Raw genomic sequence first — 24,362 nt, 5'->3', positions numbered from 1 at the left:
TGGCACATGATAAGCCTGAAGTTCTTTGCTACTGAACTCAGGCATGGCCATGTGACGTTAGCCAACAAAATGGGAGAAGTGATGTATGTTACATCTAGGCAGAAGCTTCTAAGTCCCAGTTGTTATCTCGGACACTAGAAACAGCAATGTTCCAACTGGCGATGTTCAGCCAGCCACTCTAGCTCCTGAACTGCAGGATCTCTAGCCAACCTACCAAAGGCTTATAGGAGCACAAGCGCACACCTGTAATCCCAGCACTCGGGAGGTTGAGGCAGGAGGATCGCTGTGAGTTCAAGACCAGCCTGGGCTACATAGTGAATTCCAGGTCAGTCTCAACTACATAGTGAGACCCTGTCTCAAAAAACCAAAAAAAAAAAAGCTTATAGGAGCACAAACACATCTATGCTGGAAGTCAATGGGTTTGTTACTGCAGCATTATGTGACTTATCCTTACCAGTACACCTTTAACTTTAGATATACTTCAGTGTATTTTTCTATCAATTCTAGAAGTAAACATCTATATTCTTCCTAAGATAGGATCCTGTCCATCTCCATCCATGTTAAACCTAGAATTTATTTGGAGTTTATTTTCTCATCTGCATTAAATTTATTTAGCATTTTCGGATTACCAAAACCCCTGATTATAAAGGCAACTGGCAGGAAACAAAACCAGAATTTTTCTGAAATCTGTTCAACGGTTTGAAAATCTTCTTTCATGGGTTCATTGTTGTTTGCTTAGTAACTCTGAGAAGAAGATTCCAAGTAATCTCCTTGCTGATAAATTCAATGCCAATCTGGTTTTGTTGTCTAATTTAAATATATGAGCACTTCCTATATTCTAATTACTTTTGTTCTCCTAAGATTCTCCCCTTTTATGTTGCTATTTTTCTTCAGGTTTGATGATTCCTGGCTGACTATAATTAAAGGCAAGGGCCTAAAATCAATTTTGAAGTGATTTCCTCAACCAAATGAAAATCTCGGCTCCCTTTCAGTGAATACAAATTCTGGTTTCAGGTACTTCTAGTCTCTACAAAGGAGAAGGGAGAGGACCATAGCCAGAGTGAGTGTGGATGGTTACACTTCAGTTTCTCCGTGTAGCCATTTGGGACAATGTCCTTATTCTCCAGTCCCAGTGAAGCCTACATTAGAACCCACCCTTCAGTTACCTGCTCCCTTATCTTAGCAAACTCCAAAACTCCAAGGATGTGTGCAACAGCTCAGATGTCAGACCACCGTATTAACCCATGCTGCAGGAGTTTTATTTAGAAATGCCACACTGTTCACTTTCTAGTTTCCATATCTGCTATGAGATTATTATTATTTTAGTTGTAATATTTTAATCACTTTGGTGGGATTCTGAAAAAGTAAAAGAATGTGTTAAATCATTCATGTATCATAAATTCAGCCTGTGGTGTATAATCTGAATTGCTTTAACAAATCATCATCTGTCTTGCTGGTCCTATGGAAATCAAATCTTACTGTTTTAAGATTAAGAGATTATTTTGTGAGGCAGGCAGTGGAACCACTGAGCTAAACTCCTACCCCTTAAGAGATATTTTGTAAATGTCTACTGGAAATTAGATCAATTACTGGATAGAGGACTGTATAATAAGAGTAACTTTCCACTACTAGTCATTTTGGGTACATTTAAAGCATGGTGACAAGTTTTTTGCTAAAAGAATCATATCTGATGTTGTGCTAACAATACAATTCCTCATTGCAAACAAACTGCATAGGTTCTGGTAAACAAGATTAACCTTTACCCAGTAATTTCTCAGTAAAGGAACAGGCTTGTAATCTCAAACCTAAATGAAAATAGTGTATTCCAGCTAAATGATATTGCTTCAGTTTGATATTGAAAGTTGAACAATCACTTGAAGAGCTGAAATTCTACACACCAGGCAGTAAAATATCCCTATTTATTTTTGTTGTTGTTTTTGGTACCAGGGATCGAACTCAGGACCTCACGCTGGCAAGGCAGGCTTGGTGCCAGAGCTCAATCCCGAGTCCCAAATGAAATGAATCCTTCTGATTTCTACCACTTATTCCATTGTTCTTGCCATTTTCTGAAATTCTGAAAGTCCTCTTTGTAGAGTGTCTTTCTGTGGCTGTCTTGATGTTCTGAAGGATTCAAAACATTTCATGCAATTTGTTAAATAAAAACATTATGGCTTGTCCACACCCATCTTATTAACCAGATGGAGCACTGTGAAGCTACCGGCTCTTTCCTCAGAGTCAAAACGACCACGAAAGGTAAACAGCATTCAAGTCAATTCCGGACGTCAAAGCAGCCATCACAGTGCCACTGAAGACACTCATGAAAGAGGACCTGCAGGACTGCTTCAGAAAGCAGCAGGAAGGGTGGGGTAAATGCGTGTAAGGCAAGGGAGAGCATTCTGAGAGACTAATGGCAGTGTCTTTCACTGTAAGTGCAAACAAAACTTAAACATTCATGTATTTTTTGAAAATCACACTTCGTGTGTATGCCTTTAAAAAAAATCTGTGGTCAAAGGAAACTAAGGCTCAGATATCATCTCACTTTACTTCTAATTCTTCCGAGCTTTCTCTCAATAAAGCCTGCGGGACCCAAGTGCTCAAATCCAGTGGACACTTCACCCTCTGCAGCGTGACACTGTACTCCACTTGTCTCTTCTTCAGATACTGTCATCTTCCTCCGAATACCATTTCCATCACTCTATCTCTGTCAGTCCCCACGACTGTGATCTCATTGGCTTTCATGATTTTAACTTCCTCTTACACACACGAATGACTGAGATTTTTCTTCCCATGTCTTCACATCTACACTAAAACATGTACTAGTCATCTCAACTCTATAGGTGCTTTAAAACTCTAGAGGTCCAGAACTAAACTCCTCTCCAAAACAGTCCCCATGTTTTCAACTTTAACGGTATCACCCTCACCTTTCTCACACAAATGGAGCCCACTTTTTTACCTCCCATAACCAATTAATAAGTCCTGCTGATTTTATTTCCTAAGATTCAAACTTATTTTTTCCTTTCATCTAAAACTTACTTCAGATCTTTTTCTCTGTCTTTTGAGACAGGGTCTCACCATGTAGTTGAGACTGACCTGGAGCTATGTAGCCCAAGCTGGTCTCGAACTCACAACGATCCTCCTGCCTCAGTCTCCCGAGTACTGTGATTACAGGTGTGTGCCACCACGCCCAGCTCAAACTTCAGATCTTTTTCCCTTGCTACCAATTAATAATTCAGAAGTTACTAAATTCGCATTTGGTTGTAAACAGTTGTTAGATGTTTCTATTAGGGACTCTATAATCAAATATATCTGAGTGACAAGTGAATACAAGCCTGTTTTAAAAGGTTTAGAATAAACATTAGCTAACAGCAACCGAAGTAGGAATATTAAGTCCTATTTTAAAACCCAGTGCTCTTGAGATAAGTGCGGAAATCTGATTTCCCTGTACTGGGGATAAACCCAGGGCCTCACACAAGCTCAGATGCTCTGCTACTGAGCTATAGCCCTAGTTCTTTGTATTTTGAGGCAGGATCTCAACAAGTTGCCTAGGCTGGCCTTGAACTCACAATCCTCATGTTTCCACCTCCCAACTAGCTGGGATCACAAGCGTGCGCCACCAAGCCCAGCTTCCACGCTCCTGTCATGTGTCTTCTGTACTGAGCTAATGACCTCAAATGTAAACCCGAGTCATTTCATTATTGGCCACCATTCCGAGGAAAATGAACCAGCGCCATTCAGTGTGAACCCCAAGACCCACTCTCGCCCTGCTGAGCTTCACTTGCTGTCGTCTGACGACTACAGTACAGCTCTACACTACTTGTTTGTGGCCCTGTGCTTCTGCTGTTCCCTCTGCCTTGTGCATCCTTCCTTCATCCATCTCATTTGCCAGCTTCTCACTTTAGTTCATTTCCTGTTTTGGTACCGGGGATTGAACTCGGGTCCTTGTGCTTGCGAGGCAAGCAGCGGAACCACTGCGCCAAATCCCTGGCCCCTGACTAGTTCTTTTAACACTTAGCTTAGGTATTAAGATGACCTCTTTTTAGATAAAAACATGACTTTCTTAGTCACATTTCTTGTTCCCTACACACTGCTGAAATTTCCTTCCTACAATAGAGTATAACACATAGAATCAAGACATCTGCTTACCCTCTGCCACACCACTGGTGAGTTAAAGGTCCAAGATTACATCTTGCTCAGTGCTTTATTTTTAACACTCAACTCTCGACTAATGAACTCAAGTACTATAGTAGCCCTTTGACTACAATTAGGCAGGACTGTCAAGAAAAAAATTTGGTGCTCAGATTTTCTCTTATCTTCCCTCAGAGACAAAGTCTGCTTGTACTAAAGACTTACCCGTGTGTGTTTTTGCCACGACATAATTTAGTACGGAGGTATGTGTTTGTACTTTCACATACTTTGTCTCTGAAAGATTCCGCTGGGCTGGAGTAGAGGACAGGTGTGCCTTCTGATGGCCCTATTCCTCTTCACTTTTAGTGTCTACCAACTTTTACCACCTTCTTTAAGGTGTCCTAAAGGGAAACAGGATGACAATGACCAAGTGCACTACTTATTTAGCTGTCCAACTTTGGATCATTCACACAATGTTGCCTCCAACCTCCTCTATAAAATGGGCCTGATAACTTTCCTGAGTGCTTAAAGGAATGCTGCAGCTTGTAAACACAGGTAGGCATGGAAGTACGTTTTCCGCTCCAGATATAAGTTAGGGTGCATCAATGGCTTCTGGTATGTGACTAACATTCCTACATCGAATCAGTGGCAAAACCATTCCATTTATCCACACTCATGCTCTGCGAGTCCCTTTTCCCTGCTTACTTTCTCCCTCCATCGCATTAGTTCCCAGAGGATAAAGGCTGTTTTCTTTGTTGCCGAAAGCCACATCACTCAGAATAATGTTGTGCACAATGTAAGTACTTGTTGAATGAATGGTGCAAAGTGTCAAAAGAAGACATCAAAAGTTTTATTATAATAAGAAGCATATATAAACTTTCCTATAATGACTTCTATTCCTTTAAGACACTATATACCATAATAAAAACATGAGAAAATTTATTAAAATTGGAAGGCAAAAACATAATTCAAAGGTTAAACCTATGTCAAACGTGATAGAGAATGGATGCTTTCTTGAATTTCAAAGTCGGATCCAAGAGTATCACTTTCAGAATGTTCCAGTGGATTGTTTTTACTTTTATTTGTCTTGGATGAAACAGTTACTGTTCTTTCTTTCTTGACAGAAACATATTTTTTCAACGACTCACTTTTGATAGGTTCTTTAACTAGAGAACCATTTTCCTTAGTTCCTTTGCTTTTCCAGCTTACAGAAGAGTCGGAATAGGAATGTAGGTCCTTTCCGGGCTGTTTCTTAGCGGAGTGTTTTTTGGTATATTCACCTGCTCTGGTCACTTTCTCTGAAGGTGATCTGCTATTTCTAGACCACTCCTCTTCTCCAGTTCCAGGAATCTTATCTGCTGAAGGAGAACATGTTCTAGCAATGAATCCTTCAAAAGAGTCCTGCTGCTGCTGCTGCTCAGGGGCTGGGTTTCCCAGGTTGTCTCTGGAAGTTACTATGGTCTCCTGAGTAGAAACTGGGACGTGGAAGGAGTCAAGAGGCAAAGGAATTCTAGCATCACCTGTGATTTTCTGAAACTAGAGGGAAAAACAAGAAAAATCCAGTCATGAATAAAAGCTAAATATTAAAAAGAAGACTTCAAAACTTCAGTGCTATTTTGTGATCTTATCAATAAGCAGTCAGTTCAATACTAAGACTTTAGGGTCACCCCCCAATTAAATCTTGCCAAGTGATTCTCCACTCAAAAGTTGGCTACATTCAGAGCTAGATTTACATTTTTAAACTTCTGTGTAATCATTATCCATTTCCCTTTCTCTCATTAAAAATATCCTACTACAAAAAACACAAAAACAAAAAAAGCCGGGCATAGTGGCTCATGCCTGTAATCCCGCACTCAGGAGGCTGAGGCAAGAGGATCCCTGTGAATTCGAGACCAGCCTGGCTACATAGTAAGTTCCAGGTCAGTCTCAACTACATAGTGAGACCCTGTCTTAAAAAAAAAAAAAATCCCACTGCCTAAGAAAAGTAGTTTCTTTCCTATCCTACCTAAACATATTAGTAGTATCCGCCATATGTCTCAAACTGTCAGTTCTCAAGAGCAGCCTGAGGGTTGGGGGGTGGGAGGCAGGGTCTGGGAAGGACAGAAAGGCAGCAGCAGGGAAGTCTGCAGCAGCAGGTTTTCCTCTCCCAATGCTACTGCTCGTCACACACTGCCAGTTAGTTAGTCTGGATTCTTTCTTTTCTCTTTGTTTGTTATCAGGGGATCAAACTCAGGACACTATGCTTGCGAGGCAGGTGGCAGAACCATGAAGCTAAATAAATTCCTGGCCCTGGATTACTTATTTCTAAATTATCTGCATCATTACTTGTACCTTCATTAGTGTTCCTTCATTGTAAGCTGACTGCATACAAATAGAAACCTAGATGAAATATGAATAGAATAGACATTTACAAAACTTAAAATTTGGAATATTTTCTCTAAACTTTCATTTCTTTGTTCACTGAGGATATTCTGATTTACATTATAAATTGTCAAAGTAAGTATTCTTATTTACAACAATATAATACCGTAACATGGGAACAAACTTACTAGCTTCAGACTTGGGAAGACCTGAAATATATTTCTGGCCTTCAAGCATGGAAATGATTTCGGATGGGTCACTAGTATTCTCTCTCTGACTAGCTAATTTCCTTTTTGCTAATCTTTCTTGAATCAGAGTTCTGTTCTGTCCACTTACTTGAATATTTTGCATTTGCCCTGCAGCACTCTGCTTTGGATCTGGTTTCTCTTCTTCAGGTGCCTTCTTTTCCTCTTCAGGTGGATGGCTAACAGTAGAATTCAACTGGGGACGACCTAGTAAATGAAAATCTGACTGATCTATACCAGCCATTGTGGCAAGCTGCCCAAGTCTGCACAAGAAGAGGGAAAGACGGGTTAACACCATAGGAGAACTCAGATTCCCCCACACCTACAAGCATGGAAGAGTTTTATACATGAATACAAAAATCCCAGAAGCCATGTCCTACTCCAGACTACAACCCACTGTCTCTCCCTCTTGGTCAGATCTTCCCATATCTGCACTGTAGGATCACATCATTCAGCACTCCCTATACCCTCGAGAATATATTATATACTATGTGCCTGTACATCCTTAGTACTGTTCCTCCATTTTACCTGTCTGTCTGTCTTTTGGTCCCGGGAATCGAACTTGGGGCCTTGCACTTATGAGGTAGGTGGTAGAACCACTAAGCTAAATCCCTGTCCCTGTGCCATTTTAAATGCACTCTCTCTAACTAGTGCATATCCACCTTCATCTCCACACATCTTCCCATTTTTTCCCTACAGTTTCTAATAACGTGCTTGTTCCCAGCACCAAACTATTCACCTACTGAAAACCACTGCATCAACTTTTCCAACTTCCTCTGCAAAATCATTCCTGCTTGAGAGCCAGTGATCTATCTAACCTGCAGATTATTAGCTATTCTAACGTCTAAGACTTATATAATTCCAACTTAACAAGCAAAAGGAATAAAGGGCAAGAATATTTTTATAAATTCCTTAATATTTTTCAATTAAAATTAGCATTTACTTTTTTAAAAAACTTACCCCCCCCATACCAAGGATCGAATTCAGGCCCTTGGGCTTGCAAGGCAGACAGCGGAACCACTGAGCTAAATCCCCAGCCCCAAAATTTACTTTTTAAAGAGAATTATTCCTACTAATTACTAAGTACAGGTTATCTTTCTTACAATGGGCTGTCTACCAAGGTAGGTTTGCCAATTTACATTTCTTTTAAAAAATAAATTCTCCATTTAAAAAAACCAAGCATATAATTTAGGTATAATCACACAGCATACGTGGCTTATGGAAAATAGGATAATACTCAAGTTCCTCTGCAAGCTACATTCAAAATCATGATGGGAAGAATACCCTAGAGACAAACTAACCCAGCATCCTTAAGGAGATCCAGGAAAGCATGGAACTTCTGAAAAGAATTCTCGATGCTTCCCAGAACACCGTCATCATCCAGGATCATGTGTGTCAATGACTGTGCATGAAGGGCTTCAGACAAAGAGAAATTTATATTTCTTAACTGGGCATTTTCATGTTCCAGCTATAAAAGAAGGGTGAAAATGTGTATTATTTTCTCTCATTGTCATCTAAAGAAAACAATTTTTAAGTAACAAAACTAAAACATCTTAAAAAATGTGATTAATCTGTATTAACCCTTTACCATTAAAGACAGTAACTGTATCACCTAACAATCAAAATCTGGAGACAACTGACAAAATTTGCTGTTTAACACTTAGGTATTTATGTCAAATTTATTGTTTCATTAACGATCTTTCACAAAGATCACATTTCTAGCTCTTCAAATTCAGATCATTTTATGTTAGAAAATTAGCTGCCTAAGGGTCTTCTTAAATTAGAAAATGAAATAGAGTCTGATTTGAGCAAAGCATATTACACTTCTGCTGAATATTAAGGATTCTTCTTAGCAAGGGTAAGTTTTAATGTGTGCATCTGAAAGTCCTGAAGTGCACCTAATTCATTAACTGCACAACACCAATATTCTCACCCCCTGGCTTCTTGAAAATATTTATCCCCCGGAACACTCCTCTTTCTCATCATTTGTTCATCTAAAACCACATAAAAGCCCAATGTATTTCTCAGAAAGGTCATTTCATTCGTGATGCATTTTTTGTTTTATATAAACAGGCGCTTAATATTTACCGAATGAGTGTCTTTCAACCAAATGCACATACTGTCAGAAATTCTCCCTGAAGCCCTTTGCAATAATTATATTTACACACAACTGTCTAGCTTTCATGAACGTCAGTCTGATTAGTACGCAAGAGCACAGATTTGCGTTTCACTGCACCGTCGTTCACTTTGCCAGTTCAGTCAGTACAGTCTCATCGCGTGCTTTATGTTACTGTGCATACAATAAAGCCTAGTAAGTATGTTTCACAAACAGAAACAAGGTGCAGTCATATAAAAGCTGGTGGGGGAGGAATACGTTTATATTTTTTAAAAAACATGCTTAGATGGGTAGGTAAGTAAATTCAAAGGTTAATATGGAGCAGCCAATTTGTAATACACAGTTTTTCTTACTTTAAAGTTTATAAAGGCAGTGTGTATACCTTAAAATCAAATTCAAATGGCCAGAGATGTAGCTCAGTGGCACCTCACTTGCCTGGCAAGCTGAAGGTCCTGAGGAGTTACATCCCCAGCACCAAAAGAAATACAAACAAACGACTGTCAAATATAAAACTTTTATTTACCTCACTGACTCGTTTATCAGCCTTAAGCCTTATTACTCTCTCCTCCTTTAACTGTTTCAGGCACTCCTCCAGTTTTTCCTAGTACGGAGAAAGAGCAAATACTGTTAACTATTTCTCACTATGACCCCTGAAAGTTGTCTCAGCTAGATTCCACCAAGCACACTTCCAGGATTGTAAGTGCACTATTTTTAGTATCGTACCATACTAGTGAAATTCATTATCAAAATATATCAAATCAGCACATCACGGTCATTTAAATCCCACTCTCCAAAATAGGTTTGTGGCAGCTCATCATAAAAAGGCAGCGAATAGAATATTGTTGGTGAATTAGAAATAAAAAATAAGGCTGTGAAAGGAAAACTCTATTACTTGTAGGTCCCCGTAGAAGAAAAGCCTACTAACATGCTTAACAAAACTGCATTTTTACAAAAGAAATACTTTTACCTGGGCAAGATGGTGCACACCTGTAATATCAGCACTCAAGAGGTTGAGAAAGAAGACCATGGATTCGAGATGAGTGTGGGCTTTGGAGCAAAGTCAAGGCTGGTATGGACTACATAGATCCTATCTCAACACACACACACTTTCAAAGCACTTTATTATATGACAAGCACTGTTCTAAGAGTTTTCTAGTTATTACCTAACTTAACCACCACTGAAACCCTATAAAAATATTAACTGTGTTGTCTTACAGATGAGAAAACCAAAGAGAGTAGAGTAATACATCCAAAGTCATATCACTAGTTAAGTACCACAGTAGAGCCAGGCTTTGATTTTAAGAAGTTGGGTGTTGGCCTCAGTCACAGAGGTGGTAATTTTCCCCCTCACCGATGTCAATAAAATAGGATGCACAAGGGTAAACATACTCGTGTTCAAGAACTGAGACTCTAAAATCCTTCAAAGTGGAGAGTCACTCCTTGAGGTAGACGGAATGCTGAAATAGCTTCTAAGATTCCCTCCTGCCGGGGACCCCACTGTTCAAACACTAATGAGGTGCTGTTGTGAAGAGGTACAAGTAAAAGATCACAAAGAACTGACCTTAGGATAGGGAGAGTACCCTACGTGGATGCAACCCATGCAAGCAACCCATTAAGAGGGACCAGGCTATTACTGAAAGAGACTTAAAGCACAAAAGGAGTCAACATGGGGAATTTTCCACTACTGGTTCTTTCTAGGTACAATATGGGAGCAAGGAACAAAGACGAGGGAGGCCTCTAGTGGCTGAATGGGTCCCCCTGACTAAGCAGCCAGCAAGGAAATGGAACCTCAGTCTTAACGGTAGGGGCTGAATTATGTGGACACCTGAATAAGCTTGAAAGGGAGTCTTTCCCAGAGCCTCTAGATGACAGCAGCCTGGGGGACAACTTGGCTTTGGCTAGTCAGACTAAGCAGATATCCCAGTCACATCCTGTCTAGACTTCTGAGCTACAGAACTGGAGCTAATGAGAAATGGGTACCATTTGACATTACCAAGGTTTAAGCAATGAAAATTAATATACTCTTCAGCACCCAGGTTCATGAACAAAATGACTGTTATTGTTTATTTACTACTGCAAATAAGCTACATTTTTTACTGCTGCATCATCAGCCATTTGAGTAATACACAGAAAATGTGTATTTATGAAAACAGTAAGATATATTTATATTTTAAAGGCTTTTGAATGTTCAAAGAGTTTCAATTTAAAAAATTAGTTTAACCATGGATATATCTATGTTTATAAATATAGACACCCAGACAGTTAGATAGCCACAGCAGGAGAGGAAATAATACTACTTTCTGGAGCAATCTCTGGATTATACCAAAGGTTCTGATTTCCCTAAGAAAATCATCACAGGTGTGGGCAAGGCTTTATTTACCAATATAATGTCAAAGAATTGTAACTATCTGTTTTTTTTTTTTTTTGGTACCGGGGATCGAACCTGGGTCCTGTGCTTTTCAGGCAGGCACTGGAACCACTGAGCTAAATCCCCGGCCCAAGAATTGTTAACTATCTAAACTCTAGCAATAAGCTAAAAGTCTCATATTGTGATTAGTTTAAATAAAACACATATGAAGAAATAACCTATGAAGCTGCTAAAAAAACAAAAACAACAAAAAAACCTGATGATATAAAGGACTCAACCAGAATTAATGAATGGGCTTTAAGAGTTGCATTCTTAGCCGGGCATGGTGGTGCATGCCTGTAATCCGAGCAACTCAGGAGGCTGAGGCAGGAGGATAGCTGCGAGTTTAAGACCAGCTTGGGCTACACAGTGAGTTCCAGAGCAGTCTCAACTACATAGCTAGACCCTGTCTGAAAAAACAAAAAACAAACAAAAAAAAACTGCATTCTCAAAATTTTTCTTGTAAGATAGTCTATAAGCTTGATCAGATTCCCTGTAATAGAAGAGTATGAAACAACATGGCAAAGTATTTTGAGACTTTAGGGGGGAAAAAAAAAGACTGATTATAAAATACCCAGTTGTGTGTACATGTAGTGATTTTCCTTTCAATTAAATTCATACTTTTCAAAAATGTCCTCAATGAACATGTACTTTTTTTTTTTTTGGTACCAGAGATTGAATTCAGGACCTTGCACTTGTGAGGCAGGCGGTGGAATCACTGAGCTTAAATCCCCAGCCTTAATGAACATGTACTTTTGTAATCAGAACATATTTGAAAATTAGTAAATGTTCTAATAATTTAAAAAATTTTTTCAGGTGGGGAGACACTGGGGTTCGAATCCAGTGCCTTCACAAGGCTACATCCCGACCCCATTTAAAATTTTGAGTGGGGGCTGGGGATTTAGCTCAGTGGTTCCACTGCCTGCCTCGCAAGTGCAAGGGCCGGAGTTCAATCCCTGGTACCCCCCCCCATATTTTTGAGTGGGGTCTCGCTAAGTTCCCAAGGTTGGACTGGAACTCAAAATCCTCCTGCTGCAGCCTTCCAGAGTACTGTAATTCTAAGCACAAGCTACCACACTTGGCTTTCAAATTCCTTAATGTAAAGGCCAACCAAGTTTTTATGGTAAGAAGTAAAAATAAACTGCAAAGTTACTTATCATTCATATAATGGTATTAACATTTAAAATCTGTATCACAGGGGCAACCCACTCTTCTGTCTCTCAGGCAGAAGTTACATTTTTTCTCAATAAATTTTTCCTACTCTTAACCAAAAAAGTCCTTGCCACAAATGGAGAAAGACTAAACACCTTTCGTGACCCCACTCTTGTTTTAAACAACGTATCAAAGTAAATTACACATGAGCCGGGTGTGGTGGCGCACACCTGTAATCCCAGCACTCGGGAGGCTGAGCCAGGAGGATCGCTGTGAGTTCGAGACCAGCCTGGGCTACACAGTGAGTTCCAGGTCAGTCTCAACTACATGGAGAGACCCTGTCTCAAAAAAACCAAAAGTAGTAAATTACACAAAAGCTTCTCCCTCTAGTGGACAGATAGAACATAACATGACATTGCTATGAAAAAGTTTTTCTTTCCCCAGTAGCCCTTTAAAATCAATGGAGTAATTTATGCTCCTTAGAGGAAGTAAGAAAACACGGAAGCAAACAATTAGAAAGTACAATCACTCAATAAACACCTACTATTTATACTATGACAAAGTTTTGAGTAATTTTCTTGTCGCTTGTTCCCCACCTCCCTCTATCCATTGCCAACGTGCTTATCTTCCCCTTGGAAAACAGCATCCATCATTTTGTGCATCAAATTTTATGTCCAAGTTTTTCCAATTAACATTGAATTATTTCTCAGATGGTTTTTATAACCCTGACTCGCTAGTGGATACAAAATATTCCACTGGGTAGGTTTATCGGTTCATTTAATCATTCCTTTCTAGCTAAACATTCAGATTGTTTCTAACTTTTCAATACTGCGAGATAAAAGCCACTTTTATGCAAGAAGTTTCCCTCCTTCATCTGTACAATGTTTCTTGCAATCAACTAAGGAAAGAAATTTTAGGGCAAAGCAAATTAACATTTTTAAGGCTCTGAGACATTTACAGCCAACTATTTTCCAGAACTTTTCTAGATTTTATACTACTATCAGCAATGGAATTTAACACCTGCCCGATCAGTGTTGTTTACTTCAGGAGGGAGAGAAGAAACAATGTATTTGATTAAGCATTTATCCTTAGCACGTCCTATGCCTACCACATAAATAACTGAAGCCAGACATGCTGGCACATACCCATAATCCCAACATTCGGGAGGATGAGGCAGGAGAATCACTGTGATTTTGAGTGCAGCCTAGGCTACAGAATGAGTTCAAGATCAGCTTAAACTACATGGTAAGAGGGCCAGGGATTTAACTCAGTGGTGGTGTTGCCAGCCTCGCAAGCTCAAGGTCCTGAGTTCGAGCCCTGGTACCAAACAAAACAAAACAAAAAAGAAACTACATACACAGCGAGACCCTGTCTCAAAACAAACAAACAAAAAAAAACCCATCAAAGAATTAAATAAGAGTCGCTGACAAGATTCATGCGTCGTGTTTTTGTCTAAGTGAATAGGTAAAAGCTTGCACTCTTCCTTGAATCTACAATGCTTACTAATATAAGCCAAATTTTTTGTAGATATTTTTTTAAACTCAGGTTCTCTATGGCAAAGTCCTAGCTATATCTATTAGCTATAAACCTTGAGGAAGTGAAATAACTCTAAGCCTTTATTTCCTCATCTAAAAAGGGAGAGAAATTCATACACAAGGTTCTTTTGATAATTAAATAAGTTTAGCACACACACAGTATGTAGAAGACTTCTTGGTACATAGAGTGTGTTCAATTGATGCAAAACGAATGAACATATGAATGCAATTAGTAGAGAAGGACTTATAATCAGAGCTAGTTGCTGCTTTCCAACTTACATATTCAGCTCTCTGGGAAAACCATTTAACTGTAAAATATGATACACATACTGAAAAGTACATAGAAGAAAACCGTCAAGGAACACTCGTGTAACTACTAACCAACTGTGCAAGTATAACCTCCAGCATCTCTGAAATCTCTCATAACCTCTCCACATCACAAGTTCCTCTCTTCCTCCCATGGTGAGACACCATCCTCAATTTCTTGATGATCATTTCCTTTATCTGTGTGCATTCCTACAAAACAATTTGGTTTTGTCTACTAATTTATGTAAAAGGAATCATAGTGCATGTAGTCTTTTGTTATTTTCTTGTACTAATTCTTGCATTTTTAAACTTCATTCATTGTTGCTTGAGACTCTAATTCATTCAATTTTATTGATTTTTACTTAACTTTGTTTCCTTGCTCTACACAGTTTAATTTTTAATTCTTAATGAGCATTTGAGTTGTTTTCAGATTAGGCTGTCACAGACTGGGCTATTCTTGTCGAACAATTTTTCCAGTGCATATGTCCTGGGGTAGTGCGCTGGATCACTGGGTAGTCATACATCTTTAATGGGTAGACAATGTTAAATGCTTTCCAAAAGTAGTTGTGCTGACTTATACTCCACATAAACAGGATGTGAGATTCCTGTTGCACACCTGCCGTATCCGACTTTGTTTTTGGCCAATCCGATAGTACAGTGGCATCTCATTTGTTTTAATTTTTTATTGATTATTCACACAGTAAACACTTTTCCATTTTTACTGGCTACCTGGATTTCTTTTTTGTGAGATTTACTTTCAAACTTTCTCTCTCTCAGGGCTGGGGATGTAGCTCAGTGGCGCCGTGCCTGCCTGGCAAGTGCAAGGTCCTGAGTTTGATCCCCAGTAACAAAACAAAACTTTTTCTCTGTGCACGCATGCATGTACACGTGTGTGTGACTGAACCCAGGATCTAGCACATGCTAGGTAAGCATCCTACCACCGAGTGAGGTACATCCCCAGCCCTTCCTGTATTTTCTTTTTGAGGCAAGGTCTCACTAAGTTGCCAAGACTGGTCTTGAACCTGTGATCCTCCTGCCACATCCTCCCAAGTAGCAGAAATCACAGGCACACACACCATTACATTCTGCTATTTTACCTTTTACACTGCCACACTTAATTATAAGTACATAGTGGGTCATGGTGGTTCACACCTGTAATTCTAGCACTTGGGAGGCTGAGGTAGGATTGCAAGTTCAAGGCCAGTCCTGACTACATCTCATTACCTCAAAAAAAAAAAAAAAAAAAAAAAAACCATAAAAAACCCCCAAAGAAAACAAAACAAAACAAAAAAACCGCATATGTATTCTGTTCCATGTGCAGAATTAACTACTCTGGTAGATTGTTTTTGTTTTGTCTGCTGTCCTGCAGATTGAATCCAAGGCATTTGCACTGAGCTACATCCTCAGCCTTTGTTATTCTGAGAAAAGGTTTTGCTAAGCTGTCCGAGCTGGGCTTGAACTTGTGTTCCTCCTGCCTCAGTTTTCCAGTGCTGGGATTACAGAAATGTACCACCATGCCTGACAAGTTCTCTTGTTTTGTGAGACAGTATAAAATTGTGTTTGAAAGAACATGCAGACAGCTCGAGCTCAAATCACTGATCCTACAAAACTTGGTAGAGTTTGGGTAAGTTCCTTTTTCTACCGTAGCTTCCTTTTCTGAAAAGCAGGAATATTAGCACCTACTGCATAAAGTTACTCTAAGAATTACATAAGTTTACACATGCAAAAAATATTTAGAGTCAAATACAAAGTCCAAACAAGTTAGTGATTATCTTATATGCAGGTTGGCAATAAAAAATGCCAATCAAGATGTTATTTCCATTATTGTGATTAAATGAATACAGTCGAGTGATACAATACCTTTCTGCACGTCAAGATCATGCCTCTTTCTGTTTCTACAGGATGCAGGCTAACCACACACCGTAAGTTACACCTATTTGTTCCAATTTCCACCCATTGGCCTAACGTTAGCATTAAAGTACCTCTTACGCTACTAAAAGGTGTTCTGTTCATACAGGTTAGACTGATGGTCATTCACCTTTATGCCACTGACAAGGGGACATTCCTAGTGCCAAATTCAAGTGAATTCCTCTCTACCACACCACACTTTTAGCAGCTTAAAAATACACCACAGTTTAGACTAGTTTATGTTTATGCCAACACAGCTTTCTCTCTGGAATTGGGATTCCCTTCTTTTCTCCCTCCCAATCTCCCCCTCTCTTCTGAAAGTCCCTAATACCTACTAATATGCTTCAAGGTTTATTAAAGCTCCATCACACCATCGGTGGCAATTTCTCAAATCCCAACTGGCTGCTCCCTGCGTTGAATTCGCAGATCTGAGTACCATATAATCTTACTAGTTTATTCCATCCTTGTTGTGGATTACCTCTTCAGATAAAACAAGGCATAGCACAGCAAGTAAACTTTCAACTTCACTGATGAACTAAATATACTATTCAGGCTCCCCCAGGACTTGCCCTGTTCTACTGGTTCAGTTTATTCTGTCTTCTGCCTTCCAAAACAAAACAAAACAAAACAAAACGAAACCAACCCTTGATTCCTTCCAATGGTTATACCCACTTTTACTTCCTGATAAAGGAAATAAAAACACATTGAGAACAACAATGGACAGGGCTGGGGATTCAGCTCAGTGATTCCACCGCCTGACTGCAACAGGAGGGATCCAAGTTCAATCCCCAGCACCAAAAACAAAACAAAAAAACAATGGATGAAGGTCAGACGATTGAGGATTTTGTCTTTGCAACTTAAGTGTTAAATCATTCAAGGGCTGAAAATTATAGGTGCTCATTTAAAAGACGAAAGTGGATTATAGAGCCCTATGTCTTTAACATTGTAACTTTCTAAGGATTTATCTAAAAATTGCTCTATATAAGTACTGTTGATTTCAATTTTAAAACACAAAGTCTGCTTTTTTTTGTTTCAGAAGTGGTACTGAGGAGTAAATGTAGCACACTTAATGCCTCTTTTAAGCCAAGTGCTCTTACCACTGAGCTGGCTTTCTTTTAAAAAGAAAAAAAAATTAAATAGTGATTTCCACAGTCATGTAATAAAAATGGGATAACTATCCTTCACCCACATAAAGAATGAGAAGGAGGCATCTGTGAACCAGAAAGCACACCCTTGTCTAGCACCAAATCTGTTGTCACTCTGACCTTGCACTCCCCAGCCTCTGCCAATTGTGGAAAGCAAGTTCTCACTGTTTACATTCTTAAAATAAAAAGGTACAACACTTCTACATTATTAAGTTTCATGCTAAAAGAAAGTCATATTTATGAAAAGAGAATACCAATATGAAAACATTTTTCAATTTTACTTTTATCAAAAACAAAGTACTATTTTTCTCTTACATAATAGGGAAGGTTGCTAGAGCCATCAATTTCCTAGTCTGTAAAATAAGAACAATCAATCAGTTGACTATATCACACAGTAGTTCATTTCCTAAAGTCTGTTTTATGATCATTAAGGTTCTTCTAATATTCTATGATTCTAAGAAAAAACTATCTTATTGGTGACATATTTTGATTTTTGTTTAAGAGCTCACACACCCATCTCTCACCTTGTTCAAAGATGAGGCGTCATTTAAGGGGACAGGAGTTAGCAAGAGGGACAGTCAGAATCCCTATCCCAGCCACCGGGGTCCTCTCTCAATCATGTGTCCAACAAGTACCAACTTCGGTTTGAAATAATTTTCACTATGTCTTGTAAGTGACTGCTTTGTACCTGTAAGGCTTCATGTTTTACACTGGTTTTCTCCGGCACTTCATGAACACTTTCTGAAGAATCATCTATCTCCTCAATTTCTGAGGATGAAGGACTCTCTACTGTCACAGTCACAGGAAAATCTGATGGCTTAAATTAAGAAGACGAAAGATTACATAAGCAGTAGGCTGGGGATTTAGCTCAGTGGTGCTGCCACCTTCCTCACAAGCACAAGGTCCTGAGTTTGATCCTCAGTACAAAAAAAAAAAAAGATTATGTAAGCAGCAATATAAACTAAATGCCAAATAATACAGGATTAGATGAATCAAAGTGATTTTTCTGAAATAACAAGTCGTTATATACATCTCTTGTACTACTATTTAGCCTAAAACAACACAGTACAATACCACTTATTCTCGCTGTTACTATACAGAATTCCAGCATATATAGTTATGGTTAATATTTGGAATTGTCCATTAATGTATTAAATTTAGTTCACATAAATCAAGTAAGGAGCCAGGATAAACATTTTTCCTCAAGTCAACTTTATACTGCAGAACAGAAATTTATTCTTCACTATCAGATATAAAGAGTCTGGAAGTATAATTTTTAAAAGGAAAATCCATCAATGGGGGACTCATAAAAAATTATAAAAACAAGCCGAGCATGGTTGTGTATGCCCGTAATCCCAGCACTCAGGCAAGCTGAGGCAGGAGGATATCAAGTTTGAGCCTAGGCAGGGGTGATTTAGCGTCTTAAGAAAGGCTCATCTCAAAATTAAAAAAAAAGAAAAGAAAAGAAAAAGGGACGGAGATGTAGCTCAGTGAGAAGGCCCAGGATTCAATCCCCAGTACCACAGAAAAAGAGAAAATTAGTGAGCGGAACTAGAAAGGTATTTTAATAAATCATGTATACACAGACAATGCAATTTAGCTCAGTGGTTCCGCTGCCTGTCTTGCAAGCACAAGGACCTGAGTTTGATTCCTGGTACCAAAAAAAAACCTGACACACCAAAAACTTTCTTATCCATATCCATAGGCAAAACTAGAGCACTAACAATATAATTTTGTTAAGTTTTACTGCAACTGGAATGCTGTTCAGTATGTGGTTTCCCATCATTTAAAAACTGACCTGTTGACAACCTCATAAAAAACAAATCAGATTAAAAGAGCGTACTGGGTTTCTATAGCTGTAACGAAAACAAGTCACTGATGTGATTTCTACCACAGGTAGGAAACCGTGCAGCGTTGAAAACCCTCAACAGAATGAGATGTGCACTCCGACTTCTGGGCAGGTCCCAGACTGTACTGACACCCAGGTGATCCTCACTCAGTCTTCCTAGTGCTACCTTTAAGAAAGGACCACGAGGCTCCCAGGAAAACCAGGAAGGAGATCTGATACCGACAAAACAAGCTTGCTGAAAGCGTGTGCCCTGGGGAGGGAGGAAGAAAGGCTCTGAGAAAACAGGCTCTGGCATTTCTTGCTTTGTTCTGGCTCCTCTAGAATCTGGAATTGACATCATTTCTGAAAACTTAAGGACATTTCTGAATACGACACAGCTCTCTCTGTGGCAGGTCAGAAATGGTCCAATTTGTTTTACTGGGTAAAAGCTGATGAATGGACTAGAAAAATGGCTTCTTTGTGTGTAGGTGAAGCCATAAGGCCTCTACCTCTAGTATGTGCCCTATCTATGCATCTACATCCTAGCACTGGGAGAAAAACCTAGCAAGTTTTAGGCTTACTTCAGGGAAGGAAAAGTTTTCTGTAAGGCTCTAACTAGTTTAAAAAGCACAGAATGCCAGATGTAGTGGAGCACATCTATAATTCCAGCATTCAGGAGGCCGAGGCAGGAGGATCAGTGTGAGTCAAGGCCACTGTGGGCTACCTGGGCTACATACTGAGTTTAAGGCCAGCCTGAACTATATAGCGAGACCACGTCTCAAAAAAACAAAACAAAACAAAACAAAAAACCACACCAAAAATAAATAAATAAATAGCACAGAAAATAGCTCTCCATCTCCTCCATTCCAACCTTCTACATGTTTTAATATGATAAATACATACCTGCAGCTGAGTAGGTATATCTCGAGTTTTGATTAATGGAAAACCCCTAAAATGATATCAATAAATTAAGTCATATTTCAAATCAACATACCACCAATTAACATGCATTATGTACACTATCCATACAGAACTGTGTAAATAAATAAAGGACCTCAAAATAAGAACCTGATAGGCACTGCTATGGCAAAAATTGAATGGACTTTAGCAGAATGGCTTTGCGGCAACTCTTTGAGACACACGAAGCTCCTATGAACAGCATGACTAAGATTTCTAGTCTAACTTCTTTAGCTAGAGATATCAATCATTCCCTAATTTATAACTCTTGTGATTATGATGGACTAGAGATTAGTAAATGTGCTAAGACATAAAACCATAAAATTACAAAACTGGGGCCTGAGCACTAGTTTATACCATTTGTGGAAAAAAAGTCAATTGCCTAATGTGGATTATGCACAGCAATTTAACAGATATTTTACATAGTTCCTATCTTCTGTCCTATTTAAAATCAATTCTCTGCTGCACCCACCCCAGGGACTCCCTTGGTAGATCAAACTGGCCTTGAATTCAAGGAGATCCTCCTGCCTCAGTCTCCCAAAGACTGGGATTACAGCCATGCACCACCACACCCAGCTAATTCTTTCTTAAGCAACAGTTCATCCTCAATTTCTTGAATAATCCCAAATCAGTCATTTAAAAAAATTTACAGTAATCTAGTTTACCTAAAAAGCCAAAACTTATAGTAGGACAATTTTTAAAAAACTTCTTTGGTAAAAATTACCTTGTATAGCAATGCTGTGGGCAATGAAGTAAAACTAGTCTAGTTTGAGTCACTAAATATGATTCTCATTAAAATGAGAATTAGGTGAGCTGACTTAACTTTAATTCATACTCCGTGTCACACTAACCTATTTGCCATGTCCGTATAATGTCCTTGTCCTCGTCCCTACATATCCCCAAACTCCGGCTTCCTTCCTGCAGGACTCAGCTCAACCGCACATCCTTCCCTAAAACCTGTGACCATGAGCACAAATGAAGATAATCACAAGTCCCCTGTTGACTCCCAGAGTTAGGACTTCTGTGACACAAAGCAACTTCATCTTCTTTGTGGTACGGGGGATCAAACTTGGGACCTTGCGCTTGAGAAGCTGGCAGTGGACCCACTGAGCTAAATCCCCGGTCCAACACAAAGTAATTCGAAACTCCTATTTTTCATTTTTTTTCCTTAAAGGATTCCCTAGGCAGAAGGAATTCTCAAGGAATCCTTGAGTCTTTACCATTTTATAGAAACAACCAGGGAACTTCTGTGTAATACAAACTCCAAAATAAAGAACTGTGAATGACTAAAATATATTTAAAAACCCTACCTGCTTCTCTTAGCACGTTCTGCAGTTCGCCATGGCAAGAAACCAGACACACCAGGTGGGAGGGGTTCAGGAGCATAGCACTCTTTACCAAGGGTGTATTTTCTTCCACTACTTGCAGGTTTCTTGGTAGCCAATCCTATATTGGAGAAAGTATTAAGAACAAAAAAGCAAGATACACTAAAGGTCTACAAATTATTACACACATGTGACAATGAAATTAGGCCACTGAAACAGGATCCATTTCTAAATAGGACAGCAGTTTTAAAAAAACGTAAGTTTTCTACAGTAACAAGTTATCCTTTTAACTAAAATGTTAATTGTGAGATATGCAGAACATGCAAAAATAAATGAAAATATATTTCAATGGAAGAAAGATTATGTATCACACATAAATATCCAGTTCATTGAATTTCAGAACATCTTTGGCATTTCTGAATCTCTAAGAAAGGTCAACACAGACACATCTAGGACTCCTGCTAACAGAACCTTCTCAATTAGATCAAAATCTCCACAGAACAGCAATTTTACCATGTAAAAACTATTAAAATACTGAAGGGGGCTAGGTAGTAGATATGTCAACGTTACCCTCTAAGCCTTCTGACCTTAGGTGCTCATTTGACTTTATAAAAAATGCAAAAGAAACAAAATCTACTGGGCAAAAGAAGAGATTAGAGAAATCCTACTTTTTTTTTTAAAAGACTAGTCAAGTATCTTTATAGGAAATATTTTCAAACCGTGTATTAAAACTCACATTTCAATATGTCTTTAATATTACTGAGAAAAAATAATACAGGTTTATTTAAATGGTTACATTTATCCTTCCAATCTATTTTACTATGTAAGATCTACTTTGGAAGAATTAGGATGGTATCTAAAATAAAGTGCAATGCAGTGACAACAAACACATGGTCCTATGCTATTTCTCTGGATACATTTACATGTCTCTTAAAAAAAATAGGAGCTCTGTTCATCTTGTGCTATTAAATTTTTGCTTTTTTTTGGTGGGGGTACCGGGATCAAACTAAGGTCCTTGTGCTTGCAAGGCAGGCAGTGGAACCAGTGAGATAAATCCCCGGCCCATTTTTGCTTTTTAATTTAATAATCCTCATGTAAGAAATGTTTGTGTGCATGTATTTTCGGAAAATATGCAAACATTTTCACTGAAGAAAAAAAAAAAAGAATTATACCTGAGATGAAAACAAATCTAATGAAAGTTTTAAATCTTTCTACACATATAACTACAAAACAAACATGACATAATTCACATAAAATATCCAAACCCTGTTTTCACTGAAATCTAATTATATAGCCAACACACTAATTTGGCTTACCTCTGTGTCTCCAAATAACTGATGCAAATACAATAAGAAAAAGAAAAGAAAAAAAAAAACACCCAAGAAATAAAATTATTCTCAAAATTACCCAGTGAACTTGCAAACTTTAGTTGCAATTCCATTTTCTTTAACCATACTAGGAAACAAAATTTTTCTATCCTCATCCCATGATACTATAACACAATAGCTACTAAAATTACAGATTTCCTAATGTTTTAGACATATTTTTCCTATTTCTAATATTGTACCAAAACACCAACTTAATAAATATAAATCATAATATAAATTTTTAATAATAAATGTAATGCAACCAATTTCAATTTGTGTATATTATGCTATCAATGAATAAAATATCACTGTTCTCAAATAAAAATTGGGCCGGGGATTTAGCTCAGCAGTCCATTGCCTGCCTCACAAGCTCAAGACCTGAATTCAATGCCTGGTTCCAAAATAAAAATAAAAATAAAAATAAAATTGGTAGACATATCCTACACTTTCCTTAACTTCATAAGTACTCAATTACTATTTAAAAATTGACAACTACTTACTACAAAAAAGTCAGTAACTGGTGAATCAAAAGCATACCTTTTAATTAAAAACAAGAGACAGGGCTGGGGATTTAGCTCAGTGGTCCTGCTGCTTGCACTGCAAGCACAAGGTCCTAAGTTCGATCCCTGGTACAAAAAAAACCCACCACCAACAAAAAACCCCACAAGAGATATATTTATGATGATGTTTATGGATATAAAAAAATTAATATTAATCCCCCCCAATTTTTCACCATTTCAAAACATTGAGCCATCAACCAAAGAATCCTTGTGAATGCATTTAAAAGTATACAACTATGGATGATATAAAAATTTTTTTGGTACCAGGGATTGATCTTGGGTCCTTGCATTTGCGAGGCAGGTGCCAGAACCACTGAGCTAAATCCCCAGCCCTGCATCATATAAAATTTTAACTTAATATGAAGTAAAAAAGGAGAATTATATTTAAGCTATGTGAGACTGTATTTTTAGATAACAGGAAGAGAAAGAAAAATTAAGTATTACTTGACAGGACAGTGGAACTGAAAGTAGCTTCTATGTTTATTTCCCATATTATGTTAATGCAATATCTTTATAAAACTCAAACAAAAATTGTTAAAGAATATATTTTTCTAAAGTCATGCTAAAATGCACACAACATAAAAATTTCCATAGTAACCATTTTTTTTTTGGGTACTGGGGATCCAACTTGGGACCTTACGCTTGTGAGGCAGGCGGTGGCACCACGGAGCTAAATCCCCAGCCCCATAGTAACCATTTTTAAGTGTACAGGTCAATCACATTAAGTCAAATAACCTTTCAAATAACTTTTTGAGTATGGGGATCAAACTTGGGGCCTTGTGCTTGCAAGGCAGGAGGTAGATCCTCAACTTTTAAAAATGCAGGTAGCATTTTAAATAAAATAAAAGATTATTTGTCATTAATTGTTCAGTGATCTCAATGTATCTAGTATGTAACTAAAGTCATAAACCTTTTTCTGAAAAGTTGGCAGATTATAAACATAAAGAAATTAGTCTGTATCTTTCAAATTCAAAGATGTTATAAGAAAAGGTCACTTTGATATTAGAGTTGGATTAATTTATTCC

General features: G+C 38.3%; 1 protein-coding gene across 4 annotated transcripts in view; it reads right to left on the bottom strand.

The window, feature by feature from the left end:
* Nucleotides 1-5,032: 5,032 nt before the first annotated feature.
* Nucleotides 5,033-24,362, bottom strand: part of Cep78 (centrosomal protein 78) — a 36,936-nt gene continuing 17,606 nt past the window's right edge. Inside the window, exons 9-16 of one of the 4 annotated variants that reach the window (XM_010641460.2) lie at nucleotides 21,396-21,531; nucleotides 20,032-20,077; nucleotides 17,989-18,117; nucleotides 9,371-9,448; nucleotides 8,033-8,199; nucleotides 6,823-6,994; nucleotides 6,457-6,504; nucleotides 5,033-5,661 (exon numbers count right to left, since the gene is read on the bottom strand). In XM_010641460.2, the coding sequence (XP_010639762.1) occupies nucleotides 5,107-5,661; nucleotides 6,457-6,504; nucleotides 6,823-6,994; nucleotides 8,033-8,199; nucleotides 9,371-9,448; nucleotides 17,989-18,117; nucleotides 20,032-20,077; nucleotides 21,396-21,531 (1,331 nt within the window). In that variant the 3' untranslated portion in view covers nucleotides 5,033-5,106. The remainder of the gene's footprint in view (nucleotides 5,662-6,456; nucleotides 6,505-6,822; nucleotides 6,995-8,032; nucleotides 8,200-9,370; nucleotides 9,449-17,988; nucleotides 18,118-20,031; nucleotides 20,078-21,395; nucleotides 21,532-24,362) is intronic. The other 3 variants (XM_010641459.2, XM_010641461.2, XM_010641462.2) reach the window with 3 other exon arrangements.

This window comes from Fukomys damarensis, unplaced genomic scaffold, assembly GCF_012274545.1.
Source record: "Fukomys damarensis isolate Sample0158 unplaced genomic scaffold, DMR_v1.0_HiC HiC_scaffold_31, whole genome shotgun sequence".
Taxonomy (NCBI): domain Eukaryota; kingdom Metazoa; phylum Chordata; class Mammalia; order Rodentia; family Bathyergidae; genus Fukomys; species Fukomys damarensis.
The sequence above is the reverse complement of the archived record's forward strand: the minus strand, read 5'-3'. Positions and strand labels throughout refer to the sequence as shown.